This window comes from Triturus cristatus, chromosome 6 (assembly GCF_964204655.1).
Source record: "Triturus cristatus chromosome 6, aTriCri1.1, whole genome shotgun sequence".
Lineage (NCBI taxonomy): Eukaryota > Metazoa > Chordata > Amphibia > Caudata > Salamandridae > Triturus > Triturus cristatus.
The window spans coordinates 596,344,799-596,361,699 of NC_140589.1; the positions used below are offsets into that span (position 1 = coordinate 596,344,799).

The window sequence follows — 16,901 nt, forward strand, 5'->3', positions numbered from 1 at the left end:
TTTCTGCCAGTTTGCGCTCGTGTTCGAATGTTAGTCTTTTTTCTTCGAGCTCTCTCTGCCTCTGTTTTTCTTCCCGTTCTTCCCGGAGCCGCAGATGTTCTAGGTTCAGTTTTTGCTCGGCTAATTTTAGTTCACCGTCCATTTTGAGTCGTGCCATTTCCAACTCATGTAGTCTGTTTTTTTCTCTTTCTTGGATCTCTTCCTGCGAGAGGCCCGTTCCTCGCTCCTCGGGAGCCGTGGCGTTCCTCTCCGATGCTGCACCGTTTTGGTCTGGGGATCCGGCGACCCCGGTTTCTGCCCACGACTCAATGGCGTGCTTAAAATCGTCTTTGGTACTCAGGCCGGTGGTAGCAATGCCTAGTTCCATGCAGAATTGTTTCAGTTCACGATGGCTATACTCTTCCAATTTATCCATCTGGAATTTCTCGGTGGATCCGCTCTCTTTGGTTGACATCGTGGTTTTGTCGTGGGGTGAGCTACTCTCTGTACGATTACGCGTTGATCGGATCGCGCCGCTGGCCACCAATGTTAGACGGACCGGGAGGGTCGGCCGAGGACAAGGGGAGAGGTCTCCGGGGAGAGCCGTCTCCAGCGATCGTACAGATGAGTAACTTCCCCATCACACAAATACACACCACACAAGGATAGGATTTAACGTTCTTTATAGGCGATTTCTTGAGGTACGATGAAATGGTACAAGGAGGTCTGGACTCAGGGGTCCCCTCGATTCTAGTCTCTTGGTTTGGGAAAAGGGGGTAGCGGGACAGTCTGGTTACCAATCTGGTAGCTGATATGGTATGGTGGGTAGCTCACAATCCTCGAGCTCGGTGTTCTAGCTTGGACGGGCCGCGGCAGCGCCAGCAGGTCCCGGTGAAGGTGGTCGTTACACGGTCCGCGGCAGCGCCAGCAGGTCCCGATGAAGGTGGTCGTTACAACGGTCCGCGGCAGCGCCAGCAGGTCCCGACGAGGATGGATGATGCAGAAGGCCGCGGCAGCGCCAGCAGGCAGGACGATAATTCACAAGGCAGGGCTATGGCAGCGCCAGTAGTCCGTCAAGGCTGAGTTCTTCTCGGTGTCTCTCGACTCCAGGATACAACTGCCTTCCTGCTCTGGAGCTGCCCTAGTTATAGGTCTGGCGCCCTTTGATGTCCGGACCCTCGCACTTGGAGGTCGGGGGGTCCGGGATGAGGGAGTCCAGACACCCAGCAGGGGGTGGAGCCAGCGCCCGGGGGAGCTGGAGGGCGATCGGCACCTGGCGGGGGAGAGCCATCGACACTTCGTTCTCCCATTGACCTGCCAAGTGGTCCGTTAACCTCCTGGGTGGATGGTGGTGCCGGGCTGTCGGGGCCGGGCCAGTTAGGGTCGAGCTGAGGCCACGCGGCCTCGTGGCGCAGTGTCCAAGATGGCGGCTGATCCGGCCGGGGGAGCCGGTAGGGGTTCGGCCCCATGATACATGGATGTCCGGGTCAGGAGTTCCGTCGGGAGACGGGGTGCGGGTTGCTCTTGTGGGTAACACCTAGGAGTCCGGGGCTTGGGCCGTGTCATGCGGGGAGGGAGCGAGCCCTTCATGTGGCCTGTCCAACAAAAGGCATTGTAATTTTACAATGCCAATAGCTCAAACTCTTATAAATGCGAGACCTGTTGCATTGCAAATGCTTGTTTCCTTTGTCTTCAGTAAAATTCATATATTCTGAACCATATCTCATATTATTAAAGATGTTCAACGTAAGATCAACTGAGCTAATTCAGTTTTTATAACATTATTTAAATTAGTTAAAACTCTAAACGATATGTCACTATAATAATGAGGATAAATATTCGACTGATCATATGTAGTTGAGTTGAGGGAACTAAAATGGGAATTTATCTGCGAAATATGTTGCCTGCGGTTCTGTTAAATGATAGAATACAATGGACTACAAGACAATCAAATCGGAGTCTAAGAGGGTCCTCTATCACTTCCATCTCATATGATACAATCTGAATGTATAAATGGACAATGTAATTTGAAAAATATTTTTTTAACTGTGTTAAACATAAGTATTGTTAATATCATAAACGGATTTCCAGTACATATTTTAAAAAATGTTGTGTCATATAATGTTATAATCATTGTACAATTACTCAGACTTCAGTATAGCTGCTTCCGAGATTGTGGAGAATATATAAATGTTTATGTTAAAGCCACAGCGCTTCAGCTTTGTGAAGGACATTTTAAGCAAATGTATCTAACATGAAATGAACATCTAGCACTTCAGGTACTGTAGCTTTGTAAAGACTTCAAGCAGTTGGATCAAACATGATGGGGAGATCTAGTAAAGTCTTGAGGTACGGTACTGCAGCCTGGTTAAAGACTTCCAGCTGTAGTTTATGACTCAAGAGAGGCATATAGTCTAACTTGAGGTACTACTGCTATGTGGAAGACAATACTTATTAGCATTGCCAATGCTTGTTGTTGTCTTCCCAGAGACACAAGTAGCAAAAAAGGTGTGTTGGAAAATTGATTTGATCAGTTTTTATGGCCCAGCACATTGTTTTCGACATATAGACCCAAAGGATTAAATAATTTTAACAAATGCAGTTTCTTATAAGAAACTGATATTCAGGTCATGAGATTTTATTAACTGGTGAGTTATTGCAATAGGTACATATCTCAAAGAAACCAATACTGTACTATCTACTCAATCAGTCACAGACATCAATTCAAGGACAAAGCTTGAAGCAATTCATGAAAACAATCTCCTAGGATTTACGATAATAAAACTGTCAAATGTCCCTTGCCTTCTATCTGCAGGCTTCACTGGTTTCTTTGCCAAGCTGATAGTCTCTGCATCAAAGCACTATCTTGAAATATGAAAATGCAGCAATGTGACACTGCAAGGTCAGGCAGTAATGTTAAGCTCAGATCCACAGCACCACATGACTGCTATTAAACGGCCATATGATGCTATTTTTCATTAATGGAACCTATCATCCACAACTATTTTTACATTGATTTGAAACTCGAAGTTATTTCACATGAAAACTGCACTGTGGTTGAAAAACAGAAAAACATAAGCACTCCTCTCGACCTCCAAGCTCACCATATAATACCGTACCTGTGCTGCTCGCAGTTCTGATATCAGTTCTGTGAAACTCTGATTTTGTATCTGTTCAGTGCCATGTTCCATTTGCTGGTGTAAATTCCTGTTAGCTTTCTGCTCTCTGTGGTAGAAGAAATCAACAAAGGTTTGAAGTCAAGGACCTGATGGAGATGACATTGTGTTAAAGCACAAGGCCAAATAGTAATAATCCACACATCCTCGGAAAACAACTGACACATCTCGAGAACTGAAGTGTATTCAAAAGGTTTGAGGGACCTGCTCAGGTATCGCGGGTCATACTGGAAAGTTACCATATGTTCACCTGATAAAGTTATGGACGACTGCCCCCTAATTAGTTCATTTTAGGAATTCCTTTGTAATCAGAAACCTGAAATGGAAGCTGTAAATAACATAGAGGCCATTTAAAACAGATATGAGTGAAGAAGTTACAAGAGTTGCTTTAGCTAAAAATAAATGAGCAACTAAGGCCGAAAAAGAGAGAAACCAACAGAAAGTAGAGCTAAATCTACGAATGAGAGAAATAGAAGGCTTACACGTGTTTTAATCTAGTACGAAAGGTTATGCTACTGGGACTAAAGATGAATTGCTCCTCAGAAAGTTCTTAGCAAGCCTGAATACAGATCAGCCACTGAAAACTCTTTACAAGAGCTGTGAAATGCCATTTTCACATTCTTCAACAAAGAACTTCACCCGATCTACAATGACATTCAATTGAAACAGAGGCTGTTTCTGCTAAGGCATCCTTTCGAGCACCTCACTGTATGAATCAGTGAAAATTGAAATCCTGAATAATTTACATTAGAAGAGGGCTGAGGAAGATCCAAGGGGCTGATTTTTACACGATTTAGCACTCTTTGACAGAGTGGATTATCTTACTTAGACCTCGACAATTCCAAAAGAACGATTTAAAGAACTGCTCTTAAGTAAATAGCTTTACTTTGTCAGCAACTTAGTTGATCTCTCTTTTTACCCGTTTCTACGCCACATCCCATAGTTTTATTGCAACACTCCCTAGTACTTCACATTTTCACACTCTTCTTCAGTGCATTTAAGTGTATTTATAACCTCTTTCATAATCATTTTATAAATGCATTTGGCTGAAGGAAAAATAGTGACCATATTCCTGTGTGGTGGGGGAAAAATAATGCTCCATGCCTCATTTAAATATACAATAAATTATGAGGCCTAACAAACTTAAAGGCATCATAGAACTGATTTGGGAATGTTAATGTCATGCCCCGAGCATTAACACTCGAGTTTGCGATTTGGAAAAGTGTTAAAACTAACAAGTTACTTACCTTTGGTAACATGCCCTTCGGTGGAACTCTATCTAACCGCGGTTTCCTAACAGGACAGGAAGTGGCAGGAAGAAATACAGAAATGCCTTGTTTCGTCCTAATACCCTGAGAAAAAGGTGTGGCGGCCTCCCTCAAGACCTATGGTTGGGATTCTGCTTAATAATGTGCTCAAAAGAAATTAGAAAAGTTATTGAAAAGGTGTATACAATACTAGTGATCTTGTGGCAGTCCACGTAATGTGGGATCCACTAGTGGTCACCCGCTGATGTCGGGCATCATGCCCCAACTTAACCCTTACGTGGTGCTCAAGGTACTCTATATCCTTGTGATTGGCAGAGTACAGCTACTCGCCACGTCGGAAACACGCTTCATGCCACCTACCTAGGATAAAGATGCTACTTGTTATCTGCCGGATGATTTCTGCTCAGTACGTTTGCCGACATTCAGGGCCCTGACCAGTTGCCAGGTGACCAGAAAGATACAACAAAAGATGCTACTTGTGATCTGCCAGATGATTTCTGCTCAGTTTGTTTGCTGACATTCAGGGCCCTCACCAGTTGCCAGCTGACCAGAAAGATACCCTGGAGCTCCAGCCACCTGCAGAGATGCAAAGCTTCCTGGTATAGGACCGAACACCCCACTATGCTCTGTTTGTTGCAGCATCACATGGTAGTGGTGTTGTCCGTGAGAACCTACACCAAGCTCAACTTGATGGACATCAGAAAACCCTTCATGGCGAGGCGAAAGGTCCACAGCTCTAGTAGATTGGTGTGGAGCTGGCCTGCCAATGGAGACCAGAGCCTCACTGCCAACCCAGCAGTAATGTATCTGCCACCACTGTCAGTACTGGGTAAGAAAGGGGAAGTGGCCTGCCACAGGAAAAACTGCGGTCGTTTACCACCACTGCAGACCTTGAGCTGTCTCATCAGAGGCCTAGATGATGTCAGAAAAGGGGGTTGGATGCTGGGCCAACTGGGACTTCAGGGTCCACTGCAGGTCCCGTATGTGCCACCAGGCGTGGTTGACAAAGAGCATGCACAAGGCAAAGAAACCAAGAAGCATTAGAGCCTGACTCCAGGATAGAACCTGAAACACTGGGATCTAGCCTGAATGTCTGGGATTCTTAGTTGCAGAGGGAAATCTCTCAACTCGACCATTTCAAGGATCACCCAGATGAAGAGAAGCCCCTGAGAAGGAATCAGGTGGGAATTCGGCTTGTTTATGGTGAAACCAAACTATTTCAAAAGGTTTGTCATCATCGGAGGTGACCCACGACTGACCGTGGCGATACAGCCTCCAATGGCCATACTTCATGGTATGGGAAAACAGCAACTCCTGACCTCCGAAGGTGGGCAGTGACCACAGTCATCACTTTTGTGAACACCCGAGGGGTGCTGGTAAGGCCAGAGTGGATCACGGCGAACTAGAAATGCTCCCAGCCCACGATGAACAGCAGTTAAATCCTGTTGGACTGTAGGATGGGTATGTGAAAATAAGCATTCTGCATGTCAATGGACACTATTGAGTCACCTGGGTCTAGAGCAAAGAGGATGTGGGTGAATGTGAGCATTCTGGATGCGTTCTTCTGCATGAAGATGTTCAGAGGATGGAGGCCCAAAACAGGCCTGAGAACCCCATCCTTTTTTGGGACACGGAATTTGCAAGAGTAAGTAACCCCACCTTTCTTCCAATCAGGTACCCTCTCTACGGCACATATGGAGAACACCAGGCATACTTTCTGTAGCAGAAGGGATAGGTGCTTGTCAGAAACTTGCAAGACCTACCTGTCGGACATGATGGATCTCCAACCTGGGAGTAAGGAAAACCCAGTGGACTTTTTCCATGAATGTCTACAAAGGACAGCACTGCTATGGACCACAAAGCCAAGGCGATCTGTGGTATTAAGATCTGCTTGGAAAATATACTTAGCTGCATCCTGACCATTATGTATTGCCTGGGCTAAAGAGATCCTAAGATCCTCTGGTACTGCCGCCAAGATCTCGCTGACTATATCCCAAAATACATAAGGTGTTTCATCCCAATAGTCAGACTGTGTTTACAGATCGCAGTGCCAGACTGGCAGAAGAAAATATATGTCTACCACAGATTTCAATCAGTTTGGATTCTCTATCTGGAGAAATTATTGGAAATGAGTTAGGATTCACCTTAGGGGTCAGGTCTGTACAAAAAGGCTCTCTGAAGTGGGGTGCCTGGTTCGGTACCAAGGGGACAGTTGGCCCTGGGGAGAGAGCCACCAGTGGTAATCCGAATGCAGGTTCCTACTGTTCCGTTGAGCTCAAAGGTGCACCAAATGGAGAACACTAAAAATTTGCAGCATGGTATCTTTGAAGGCCTCGCTCTGCTGCAGTGTTGACAATGGTTCGGGAAACTCTGGGCATGTCAGGACCAATTAAGGAATCTGTTCTGTGGCCGGTGACCTCAATGGAGTACAACTTACATCTTGATACCCTCATGCTTCTTCTTTGGAGTTGGAGTGACAGGGTTGAGTACACTTCACTTTCCTATGCTTGTGTTTGAACTTGTACTTCAACTCACTGGATGACTTAGAGCGGGAAGTGGAATGGTCAAGGGAGTGGCCCAGGAACGCGCGTGGGCTCACGACTTTAAGCTAGAGTGAGATCCATGAGAAGGCTGCAGCGTTTTCTTGTGTTTGGCAACTTACAATTTCCCCTCCCGGTTTCAAACTAACTTCGGGAGCATGAGGATACAATTATCACCTAATTTAGAGTCATGTCCTGAGCCCAAGCATCAAAGACACACCTTGTGGAAGTCTGTGACCAACATCTGCTTCCTGCAGTTATGATATAGTTTGGCACCTGTCATTTTTGATGGGGACATTATTCCCTAACACACTATGACAAAGTTTGGAATTCCTCAAAAAACAGATACATTTGTAACAGAGCTCTGGATCCTCATCTGAAGGTGCAGAAAGAAACAAACTGACATCAGTCTACAGGAGTGGCGCTTATATGCTCTGCTCCGTCTCATCTGGGGTGCTTTGGAGTGGCAGATTAACAGGGTCAGTCAGCACTTGAAAATAACCCATTGATGGTAGTCTGACTGGGGTCCCCTGAAGCTTCTTGTGGACTAAGGTGCTCCAGAAGGAGTCTCCGTTATCCTGAAAAGATGCTTTATGACCTCCATGAGGACCGCTGTTTGCTGCGGGATCAACAATGCCCTGGCAAACTCAGAGTGTGCTGGCATCAGACTTGGAACAGAGTTGGATGATGGTGGCCAAGTCGGTCCTTTGAAGTGCTGAATGTATGATTTCTCCCTGGAGCAGGAGAGGTGGGACAGGGTCAAGTCCTGCTTCGGCGTCTTGCATTTCTGGTGCAACTTGTCTGGCGACATAGTCTTTGAATTAAAAGAAGACAGCACCTTGAAGAGGGAACAGGAACTGGAGTGTGAGCAGACCCACAATTTAGATTGTGTACAGGTCCAAGCACCAAAGACACACCTTGTGCATGTCTGTGACCAACATCTGCTTCCTGCAGTTAGGGTACAGCTTACCACCTGTCATTTTTGGTGGGGACATTATTCCCTAGCACATCATGAAAAAGTTTGGAAGTCTTTAGAAAACAGACAAATTTGTAACAGAGCTCCAGATCCTCATCTGAAAGTGTAGAAAGAAACAAACTGACGTCAGTCTACAGGAGTGGCACGTATATGCTCTGCTACGTCTCTTCTAGGGTGCTATGGAATCCCATGGCACCTAGCAATGCATGGGAGCACCGCTACAAAAATCACTGGAGTCCGTCTGGCACCCAGGCAATATTCCAAGAAGAGGAATCTGAGGTTAGATGCATCAGTCTGAATATTCGGTACTGGTGGTGGACATGATGGCCAGTGAAAGGAACCCTACGGAGTGGGCCATAATATGGCTGTCTTTAAAGAACTCCAGAGTCAAATCCACCTTTCTTCCGGAAAAGGCTGAAACCGTCAAATGGCATATCCTTAAGAAACATCTGCACATCACCAGAGAATTCTGTTGCACACATCCAGTCTCGACATTTGATCACAACACTAGTGTTCATGGCCCGACCCAGTCTTCTTGTTGGGTCAGGCTACCCCAAAACATGGACTTTGTTGTCCATCTTGAATTGTCTGGGCAAGGGTTCCCTCAATTCATTAGGAATGGCTGGCAAAATCTCACAGGCCATGTCCCAAAGGGTAGGAGTGTAATCATGAACATTCACCAGCAGGGAGCTGGATGGCAGATTAACAGGGTCAGTCAGCACCAGAGAAAAAACCATTGATGAAAGTAAAACTGGGACTGGAGGGCCCTGAAGCTTCTTGGGGACCAAGGTGCTCCAGAAGGAATCTCAATTGTCCTGAAAAGATGCTTCATGACCTCCATAAGGACCATCCTTTGCTGTAAGATCAAGAATGCCCTGGCAAACTCAGTGTGTTGGGATCAGACTTGGAACATGCTCAGAGATGGATGATGGTGGCCGAGTCGAGCCTTTGGACTGCCAAATGCACTACTTCTCCCTAGAGCGGGAGAGGTGGGACAAGGTCAAGTCCTGCTTTGACTTCTTGCACTTCTGGTGCAACTTGTCTGGTGACTTAGTCTTTGAATTAACAGAGGGCAGCACCTTGAAGAGGGATGATGAACTGGAGCGGGATCTGACCCACAATTTGTATTATGCACAGGTCTTCTGTTTGGAGTGCGTCGTACCTCGTTTTTAGCTTTAGGTGACATATAGCTTCACCTCCCTCTCCCAGATTGCCTTTGAGGGCATCAGGCAGTATCTGTCGCAAGACTTTGAGTCATCCCCTGACCCTAGGAGGACATTGTGTAGATCTGTGACCGACACCCATTTCAAACAGTTGCAGAATGGTTTAAAGACTGGGGTTTTTAGAGGTGTCATGTCCCTATCACATAATATTTCAAAATCAAAATTTTAGTGTGTGCAAAAACTGACTACGTTAAAAAGTGTGGAAAATAGGGAATTGAGGTCACTGTGCAAGGGTGGCGTGTATACATGGTTCCAGCCATCTACAATTAGAAGTATTCATCAAAAGAACAAGTTCCTTAACTCTGGTAATGTTTGTTCTGGTGGATATTATATCTAAGAGCAGATTCCTCAATGTCCTCTTTTCTCCCCATTCTGTGGAATGGACTTCTGAGATTCTATAAACATTCCACATTAGATTCAGCACTCTTGACACTTCCAAATATTCTCATTTGATCATTGTGTTAAGGCAAGGAAAAAGCTCAAGAGAAACTGATGTAATTTTGCAGGGCTGACACCTATATGTGTCTCTGCTCATATCTTCCTGAGGTGATAAGAGGTAACGATGGAGTCAGATTGTGCTACCTGCCAATCTATATCAAGTCTGGTGCATGGGAATATTACATTTGTGAGGAATCAGAGATAAGCAGTGTCCATCAAAATGAGGAAGTATCCAATACTTGAAAATATCACTATTGTGTGGTAAATGTCATCAGTGATTATTAGGACGAATGGGTTTGGCTTTATCTCTTCCCAGCATTCCTACTATATAGAATTCCACAGAAAGACTTCTACCTCAATTGCAGATTTCCAAAAGCACAGAGCAATCAAGTTATTTGTTTTTCAATATTTTATTTATATACTTCAAACATCTGACAAAAAATATTTGTGTGAGTTAGAAGCAAGAACAGTGCTTCATAAATTAAAATTAGAGTTACAGTGCATGGCTATAAAGGAATTAGTACCTTTTTCTATAAAAAAAACACAAAAGAAAACACTAAATACAAACAGCATAAGCAATGCCTATAGGTCTGGTTTGTTTCAGATTTTTGCTCTTTGTTGCACTGCATTGGATGGAGATTGTTGTTTCGGTATGTTTGGGAGTAGAAACGGAACACACATGCAGACAGCTACATACTCTGACAATAAAAGCAGCACTGAAGCACTAAAATACAGGTACACATACAATCAGATACACATTGGTATGCAGGAAGGTGAATCACAGGCAAGCATGGTTGATGGGTGAATGGTTGATACATAGACAAATACATCGATTGATGGCTCTAGATGGATACAGCAGTCAGTGGGTTGGGTGATGGAGGAGTATGGAAACATAGCTAAATGGATGTAGGTTGGGTGGATGGATGCTTGGGAAGCGGTAACTGCAAAAGAGATGGTAGAGCATTGATGAATGCATGATTGGGATGGAGGAATGGGTGGATAGAGGCATAAGTACAAAGTCAAACAGATGAGAACGGAGAAGGCTAAATGTGAGTAGATCGTAGGGTATATATTTCTGTCGTCCAAAGTGCTTTATAAGCTCTCCACCTTTTATTCACTATATCAATAAAGACACCCTCACATAAACATAATTCTTGGTTTGTGAACGTCTAAAATCCCTTAATGGTGTATCCAAATTGGACAAATGAAAAAATGTCTATTAAAATAACAGCGAATATTTACAGGGCTTAAAAAAGCAGAGGTAGCACCTGAAGAGCTATATATCATATAAACTGGCCTCTCAGCGCATGGACAATGGGCAGCATTGACAGACTGCAGCTGATGCATTAAAAATGAACAAGTTACTTACCTTTGGTAATGCTGTTTCTGGTGGATACTCTAAGAGAAGATGTTTCACCTTTTGAACGCTCACTGGGGCCAGACTTGATCTGGACGTTTCACTTGAAGACTAGAGCAGATGGAGAACAGTTGTATCTTTCAGTGCCTCGTGTCTAATTTTGCTGTTGTAAGCACTGTACTGCTATTTATAGAGCTTACAATGGTAGAAGTGTAGCATGAGATGCTATGTACAATATATGTTTGAGGAAGGGGCAGGCAAGGGTTTACACCAGGGATTCAAGGCTGGTGAGGTAGAAGCCCATTATGACACGTAGCAGAATGGAAGTTGGCAGTAGGGGCGATGGAGATAAACCAGAGGTTGTGCCAATAGATGGTCTATGATGGACACAGGATCCACATTGTTACAGGAAGAAGACTTTTGTTGCCTAGAGCAGTGGAAGGTATATGGTGGATTAAGGCATTTCCAATTTTATATTTTCATGGAATACCAGGAGTTAATCAGTGTAGATGCCATCACTCAACCATCACAGTTTGGCCCTTAATTGTATGCAGGTATTTCACAAGCTAGAATCATCCCTGACATCAAGCTGAGAGTCGCAGGGTAGTGGTAATGAACAGCTGCAATGTTAAACAAAGCCTGTAAGCTTTAACATAGTCACATCATTAGCTTATATAATTTTAGAATTTACAAAAGTCCCAGAGGAAGGTCATAGATCATCACTGCCCCCAAACGATACCATACCTCAGATTTCTCAGCACAAGCGTTAGAGGTATTTGCAAGGTATGCCCAAATTTAAGGAGGAAGGTGGCTCGCATGTTGTTAATCAATGTAATATACCGATTGTGGAGAACTACATGTACAGGTTTTTCTAAAAGATCTTTATTATATCATGCATATCATAAACAGGATAAATGCTAGTATCCGGCAGTGAATAAAGGAACGGATTAGCAACAAAACTACAGTTACAGGTTAAGTAATTTTTCCTCCAGAACTGGATCTTTCATAGAGTCACATGCTTGAATCAGAGTGGCATGGTGGATTATCAATTGGAAAAAAAGGCAATCCTCATCAGAAAAATAAATGCTAAATCAGGGTCCCAATGAGTAACAACAAATGGGTCTGGAGGATACAGATTTGCTAACCCCTTCAGAAAACGCATCACAATAGGGGATTTTAAGAGGGATGGTTGGCATGGCATACAGAGAAACACAGACAATGCCGCTAATTATTCATTGACCGTGCCATTCGCACAACCCCAACTGGGTACGGGAGAGTGCAAATTGTAGGATCTGTGTTAACTTAGCCTGCAAATGGTCTCCTTTTTTGTCCGTGAACCATGCAACAAAGCAATTCCATCTGCTAGAGTAAACCAATTTTCTAGAGGGACAACATGCTGAAAGGATGATAGCAACCACCTCCTGTAATAGCGGAAAGTAACTCTGTTGTCCATACCACACCCTCAGTGGTCAATCTGGCCAAAGAGAATGACTTGAGCGCAGTCTTGGCATATCTTCATCAGAACCCCAGGAATAATGGGTATGGGAGAAACCAATAGTGCACCTGAAAATTCCATTTCAACAGAATCACATCCCCCAAAGCTCCCCTCTACGGATAATGTAGGGCACAGAACCACTGGCATTGAGCATTGTATGATGAGGTGAACAGGTCCACCTGAAGAGTTCACCAGTTGGTGAAGATGTCCTGGATTACCTCTGGCAGAAGAGTCACTTGTGATCGGCAAGATAATGCCGGTTCAGGCTGTCAGCTCTGACATTCAGAGATCCTGTTAGGTGATTGGCAGTTAACCAGATATCTTGGATATGTTCTCAAGACAATGATCTCAGCACCAGAACTTACTCCCTCTTGCTTGTTGAAGTACCACATTGCTGTTGTGGTGTCCATTAAGATCTGGATGGGCCGACCTTGGATGTAGGGGAGAAAGGCTTTGAGAGCCAGCTGAATTGTCCACAGTTCCAAAAGGGTAATGTGAGGAACATGTACTTCTGGAGAATAGAGGCTTCTGATCTCCAGGTGGGCTCCCCACTCTAAAGTGGAAGCATCCGTCACTAGTGCAGTCACAGTTGGAGAGGGAGCAAAGGCTATCCCACAGCTAAGATTCCCTTCATTTCCCCATCAAGCTACTTCTTCTGCAGCGACAGGGGAAATCACAATGGAGTTCAACAGGACTACCATGTATTATAGCCACTACCCTCGGAGGCCCCACTCTATGGCCCTCATGGGCCAACATGCGTGTGAGACTAGGAGGATGCTGGAAGCTAGCAGACCTAGGAATCTTAGGATCCTCAGGACTGGAACTCTCAAGCTTTGTTGAAAGGAGTACCATCTCCTGGATGTCGGCGATACTCTGAAGTGGAGGAAAGGCGTGGAGAAGGGTGGTGTCCAGTACTGGCCCTACGAACTGGAGTTGTTGGGAAAGGCCTCAGGTGAGATTTGAGGTCATTGATTGAAAAGCCAATGTCAAACAGCAGGAATACTGTTGAATGCAGTTGGCACAACATTAACTCTGGTGACCCGGCTTTGATCAGTCAATTGTTCAGGTATGGAAAAATGGGGTTGCCCAACAGTTTCAATTGGGCTGCCATCACCTTCGCGAACTCTCAAGGAGTTAAGCCAACGGGGAAACACTGCAAACTGGTAAACGAAGTGCAAATAAGCATTTTGCAGGGCGAGAGACACCATCCAGTCTCTAGCTTCCAACACCAGATACACTTGGGCTTGGGTCAAAATCTTGAACTTTTCTTTTTTAATAAAGAAGTTAAACTCCCTGAGGTCCATATTGGACATAGACCACTGTTCTTCTTAGACACAAGGAAAAAATGGAAGTAGCATCCTTGACACTTTTCCTGCTCTGGCACAAACTCCACTGCTCTTCTCTGTAAAAGTGCTCCCAACTCTTGCTGGAGGATGTACAGGTGATCCGGGGTGGGGCAGGAAAATGGAGGTGGGATGAGGGTAAACATCGTTTACCGCGAATGCGCAACAACACATGCCATTACAACGCAGTCGTTACAATGACCGCGTTGTTACAACGCATGCCATTACAACGCAAGTCAGAACAACGACTTGCTCTGGGTGTCAGAAGGTGTTGGATTTAAAATCAAACACCTTCCCTACTGTTGCACAAACTGGAGTTGGAACAGTAAATTATACTATTCCGACATCCAGCGCCCCTCCTAGAGCAAGTCGTTGTTCTGACTTGCGTTGTAATGGCATGCGTTGTTACAAAGCGGTCATTGTAATGACCGCATTGTAATGGCATGCATTAAAAAAGCATGCGATGTGACGTGTCATATTCTGGGATGAGGGGTGGAGCCTGAAGGAAAGGAAGGATTTAATATCTCTCCATCATTTGGAGACCCACTGGGCTGATGTATTGGCCTTCCAGGCAGTCAGAAAGAATGGCAATCTCTCTTTCACAGGCTCCAGGTGAGGCTAGAGAACAGAACTGCTTTCTGGGAGTTTGGGGAGAGGCAGGGGTCAGGGGAGGATGGAGAGGAGTAGGAGGAGGGTTGCTGGAGAGATCCCCTGCCCTTTCCTCTACCTCTACCCTCGTATTGGTGGACCAACGGGTTCTGTGGTTCGTAAGATTGTCACTGGCGAAAGAAGAAACCCCTTGAAAATGCTCAAAAAGGGCATAACAGCCTGTAGCTCCTCTGGGTTGAGGCATTTAAGGCCCAGTGAGTGAGCCTTCGCCCTGCTAGCTTTAAAACTCTCTAGGGTACAGTCCACTTTATTTCCAAACAAACGGGTCCCATCGAAAGGTCGGTCTATTGGCCTGTATTCTGAAGAGCTCCATCGCTCTTGCCACAGAGTCAGCAGTATCCAGGTCTGACTATGTTATATGCCAGGAGGCATTTTGCCCATGCTTGAGAAACTCCTGAAACTGTGCCGGCATGTCGTCTAGTACATGAGGGGCAATGCGCTGGGCCATATCCCAAAGAAAGTGTGTGTAACGGGCAAGCAGACAGTTGGCATTTAACGATTTGCTTGCCATACTTCATGCCGCGATTTTCTTCCCCCATTGCCTCCAACTGTTTGGATTCTCTTTCTGAAGGGAGTGTTGGGAATGATCCTTTCATCTGGCTTGAGAAGCATAAAGCTTGCATATCCCAGCTCTCTGGGGAAGGGTGAGCTCATAGAAAAGTCCAGTCTCCTGGTGCTGGATGGCAACTTCTGGCTAGTAGTCTTTTGACTGGTGAAGAGAGCTCCATTAAGGCCTTAATGAAGGGCAGTAAAGGTTCAGATGTCAGAGTCTTAGGGAGCAGCACTTCCATGAGGACACTGGTCTGAACAATGACCAATGGTAATTGTAAGTCAAGTACTTCTGCAGCCTTCCTGAGCACTGAGTGAAGAAACATGACCATGTTCATTTCTGGATAAGTGTAGAATCCACTAGCAGTGGATAATCCTAGCATGTCATAGGAGTTTTATACACGACCATCATCATTACTATATGGGTTAAGAGGGTCAGGAGTCGGAGCAGAAGAGGTCATGGATCTCTGTCTGTTCTGTTCCTCGTCAGTAAGGTTTTGTGCCTCCCTACTGGATCTTTTGTGAGGAGAAGGCTCCATGAGTGGAGGAAGAGAGGCTGCTGGCTCAAAGTAGGTCTCCAAAGGCAGTGTGGGTGGCTATATTGGAGGCTTCATTGGCAGCACTGGGCATGCTGCCAGTGGTGGGAATGTGTCATTTTGTGCAGATGTGAAGGATGGAGCTGGTGGTGACCCCGCAAGACCCGCACCGTATGGTGCCATATGTGTGAACACTGGGAGAGAGAAAGTGCTCCTGAAGGGTTTTAGTCCTTGGTGAAAATCCCTTGCATTGCATTGAGAAACACAGCTGGGTCCATCCCTGGCACTGGAAACGACAAGAAAGATAGATGGGCCATCGCTGAAGGATCTGGGATAGAAGGTGCTGGTGCAGATGGTTTTTGGAAAGAAGGCGTCGGCCCCAGTGAAGTCCGCTCCGAGGTCATGTCTGGCTGAGGTGCAGGCATGGAGCCACCTGCAGTAGGATCAGTCGGCTCCACCACGACCAACTCTGGCTCCGAGGATGAAGATCCTGTGAAAGACCTGGTTCATCTGGGAAACTTACCTTTTCCAAGTTTCTTGTGATTCCTGTGCTTCTTTTTCTTGGTGCCTGAAGATTATGAGGACGAGGATCTGGATCAGAGCCTTTACCTCCGACGGCTTCGCCTTTCATCACAGGCACGGGTCATGTACAACTTGGCCTCACATTCCTTGATGGCCCTAGGATGCATGCTGAGGCATGTGTCGCAGGAACGAGAATTGTGGTCTGATGCCCCAAACCACAAACAAATTGAATGTGGGTCAGTGATGTACATCTGTCCCTCGCTTTCCCTACATGCTTTATAGCCCAAACGTTTCAGAGGTGACATGGCACTACACTGAACAATTTTCTGTGAAGAAAAATCTAATAACTCACCAGAGAGAGCAAGCTCCGGATCTGCATTGAAGATGTGGAAAAAAAGTGAACTGACAGCATTGGACTGGGGAGGGGGCTATACGGTTGTGGTGACAATACAAAGCTGATGCCCCCACTGGCAACATGAGAGCTTTGAAGTTTCCAGATCCAGTCTGACACCTAGGATTATTCTACAGGTGAGGGATCTGCAAGTGGAAGTATCCATCTGAAAACAGTAATAGCAGAAGTTACAGAAGGATCTGTTGTGGAAAATAAAAAATTAGATGCAAATTCTGCTGATTACAACCAATATAGAAGAGTTTTTATTAGGTTCCGTCAGATATATTTCTTAATACACCTCTGGCTTTAGCCAATTTCCCTATAGTCATTAGGAATATGTAAGCGCTAAAACTCACTGTATTTAGGAACCCTGCTGATAAGCTTAGTGACGTAGGTTCTGGGACCAGTATTTGTCCCTTGCTGCAAGAAAGCAGGTTTG

The 16,901-nt window shown here is 45.3% G+C and overlaps 1 protein-coding gene across 4 annotated transcripts in view; it reads right to left on the reverse strand.

The window, feature by feature from the left end:
- Positions 1 to 16,901, reverse strand: part of CEP162 (centrosomal protein 162) — an 857,607-nt gene that overhangs the window by 338,616 nt on the left and 502,090 nt on the right. For all 4 annotated transcript variants that reach the window (XM_085611039.1, XM_085611040.1, XM_085611038.1 and 1 more), the window contains one exon: positions 3,099 to 3,204. In XM_085611039.1, the coding sequence (XP_085467165.1) occupies positions 3,099 to 3,204 (106 nt within the window). The remainder of the gene's footprint in view (positions 1 to 3,098; positions 3,205 to 16,901) is intronic.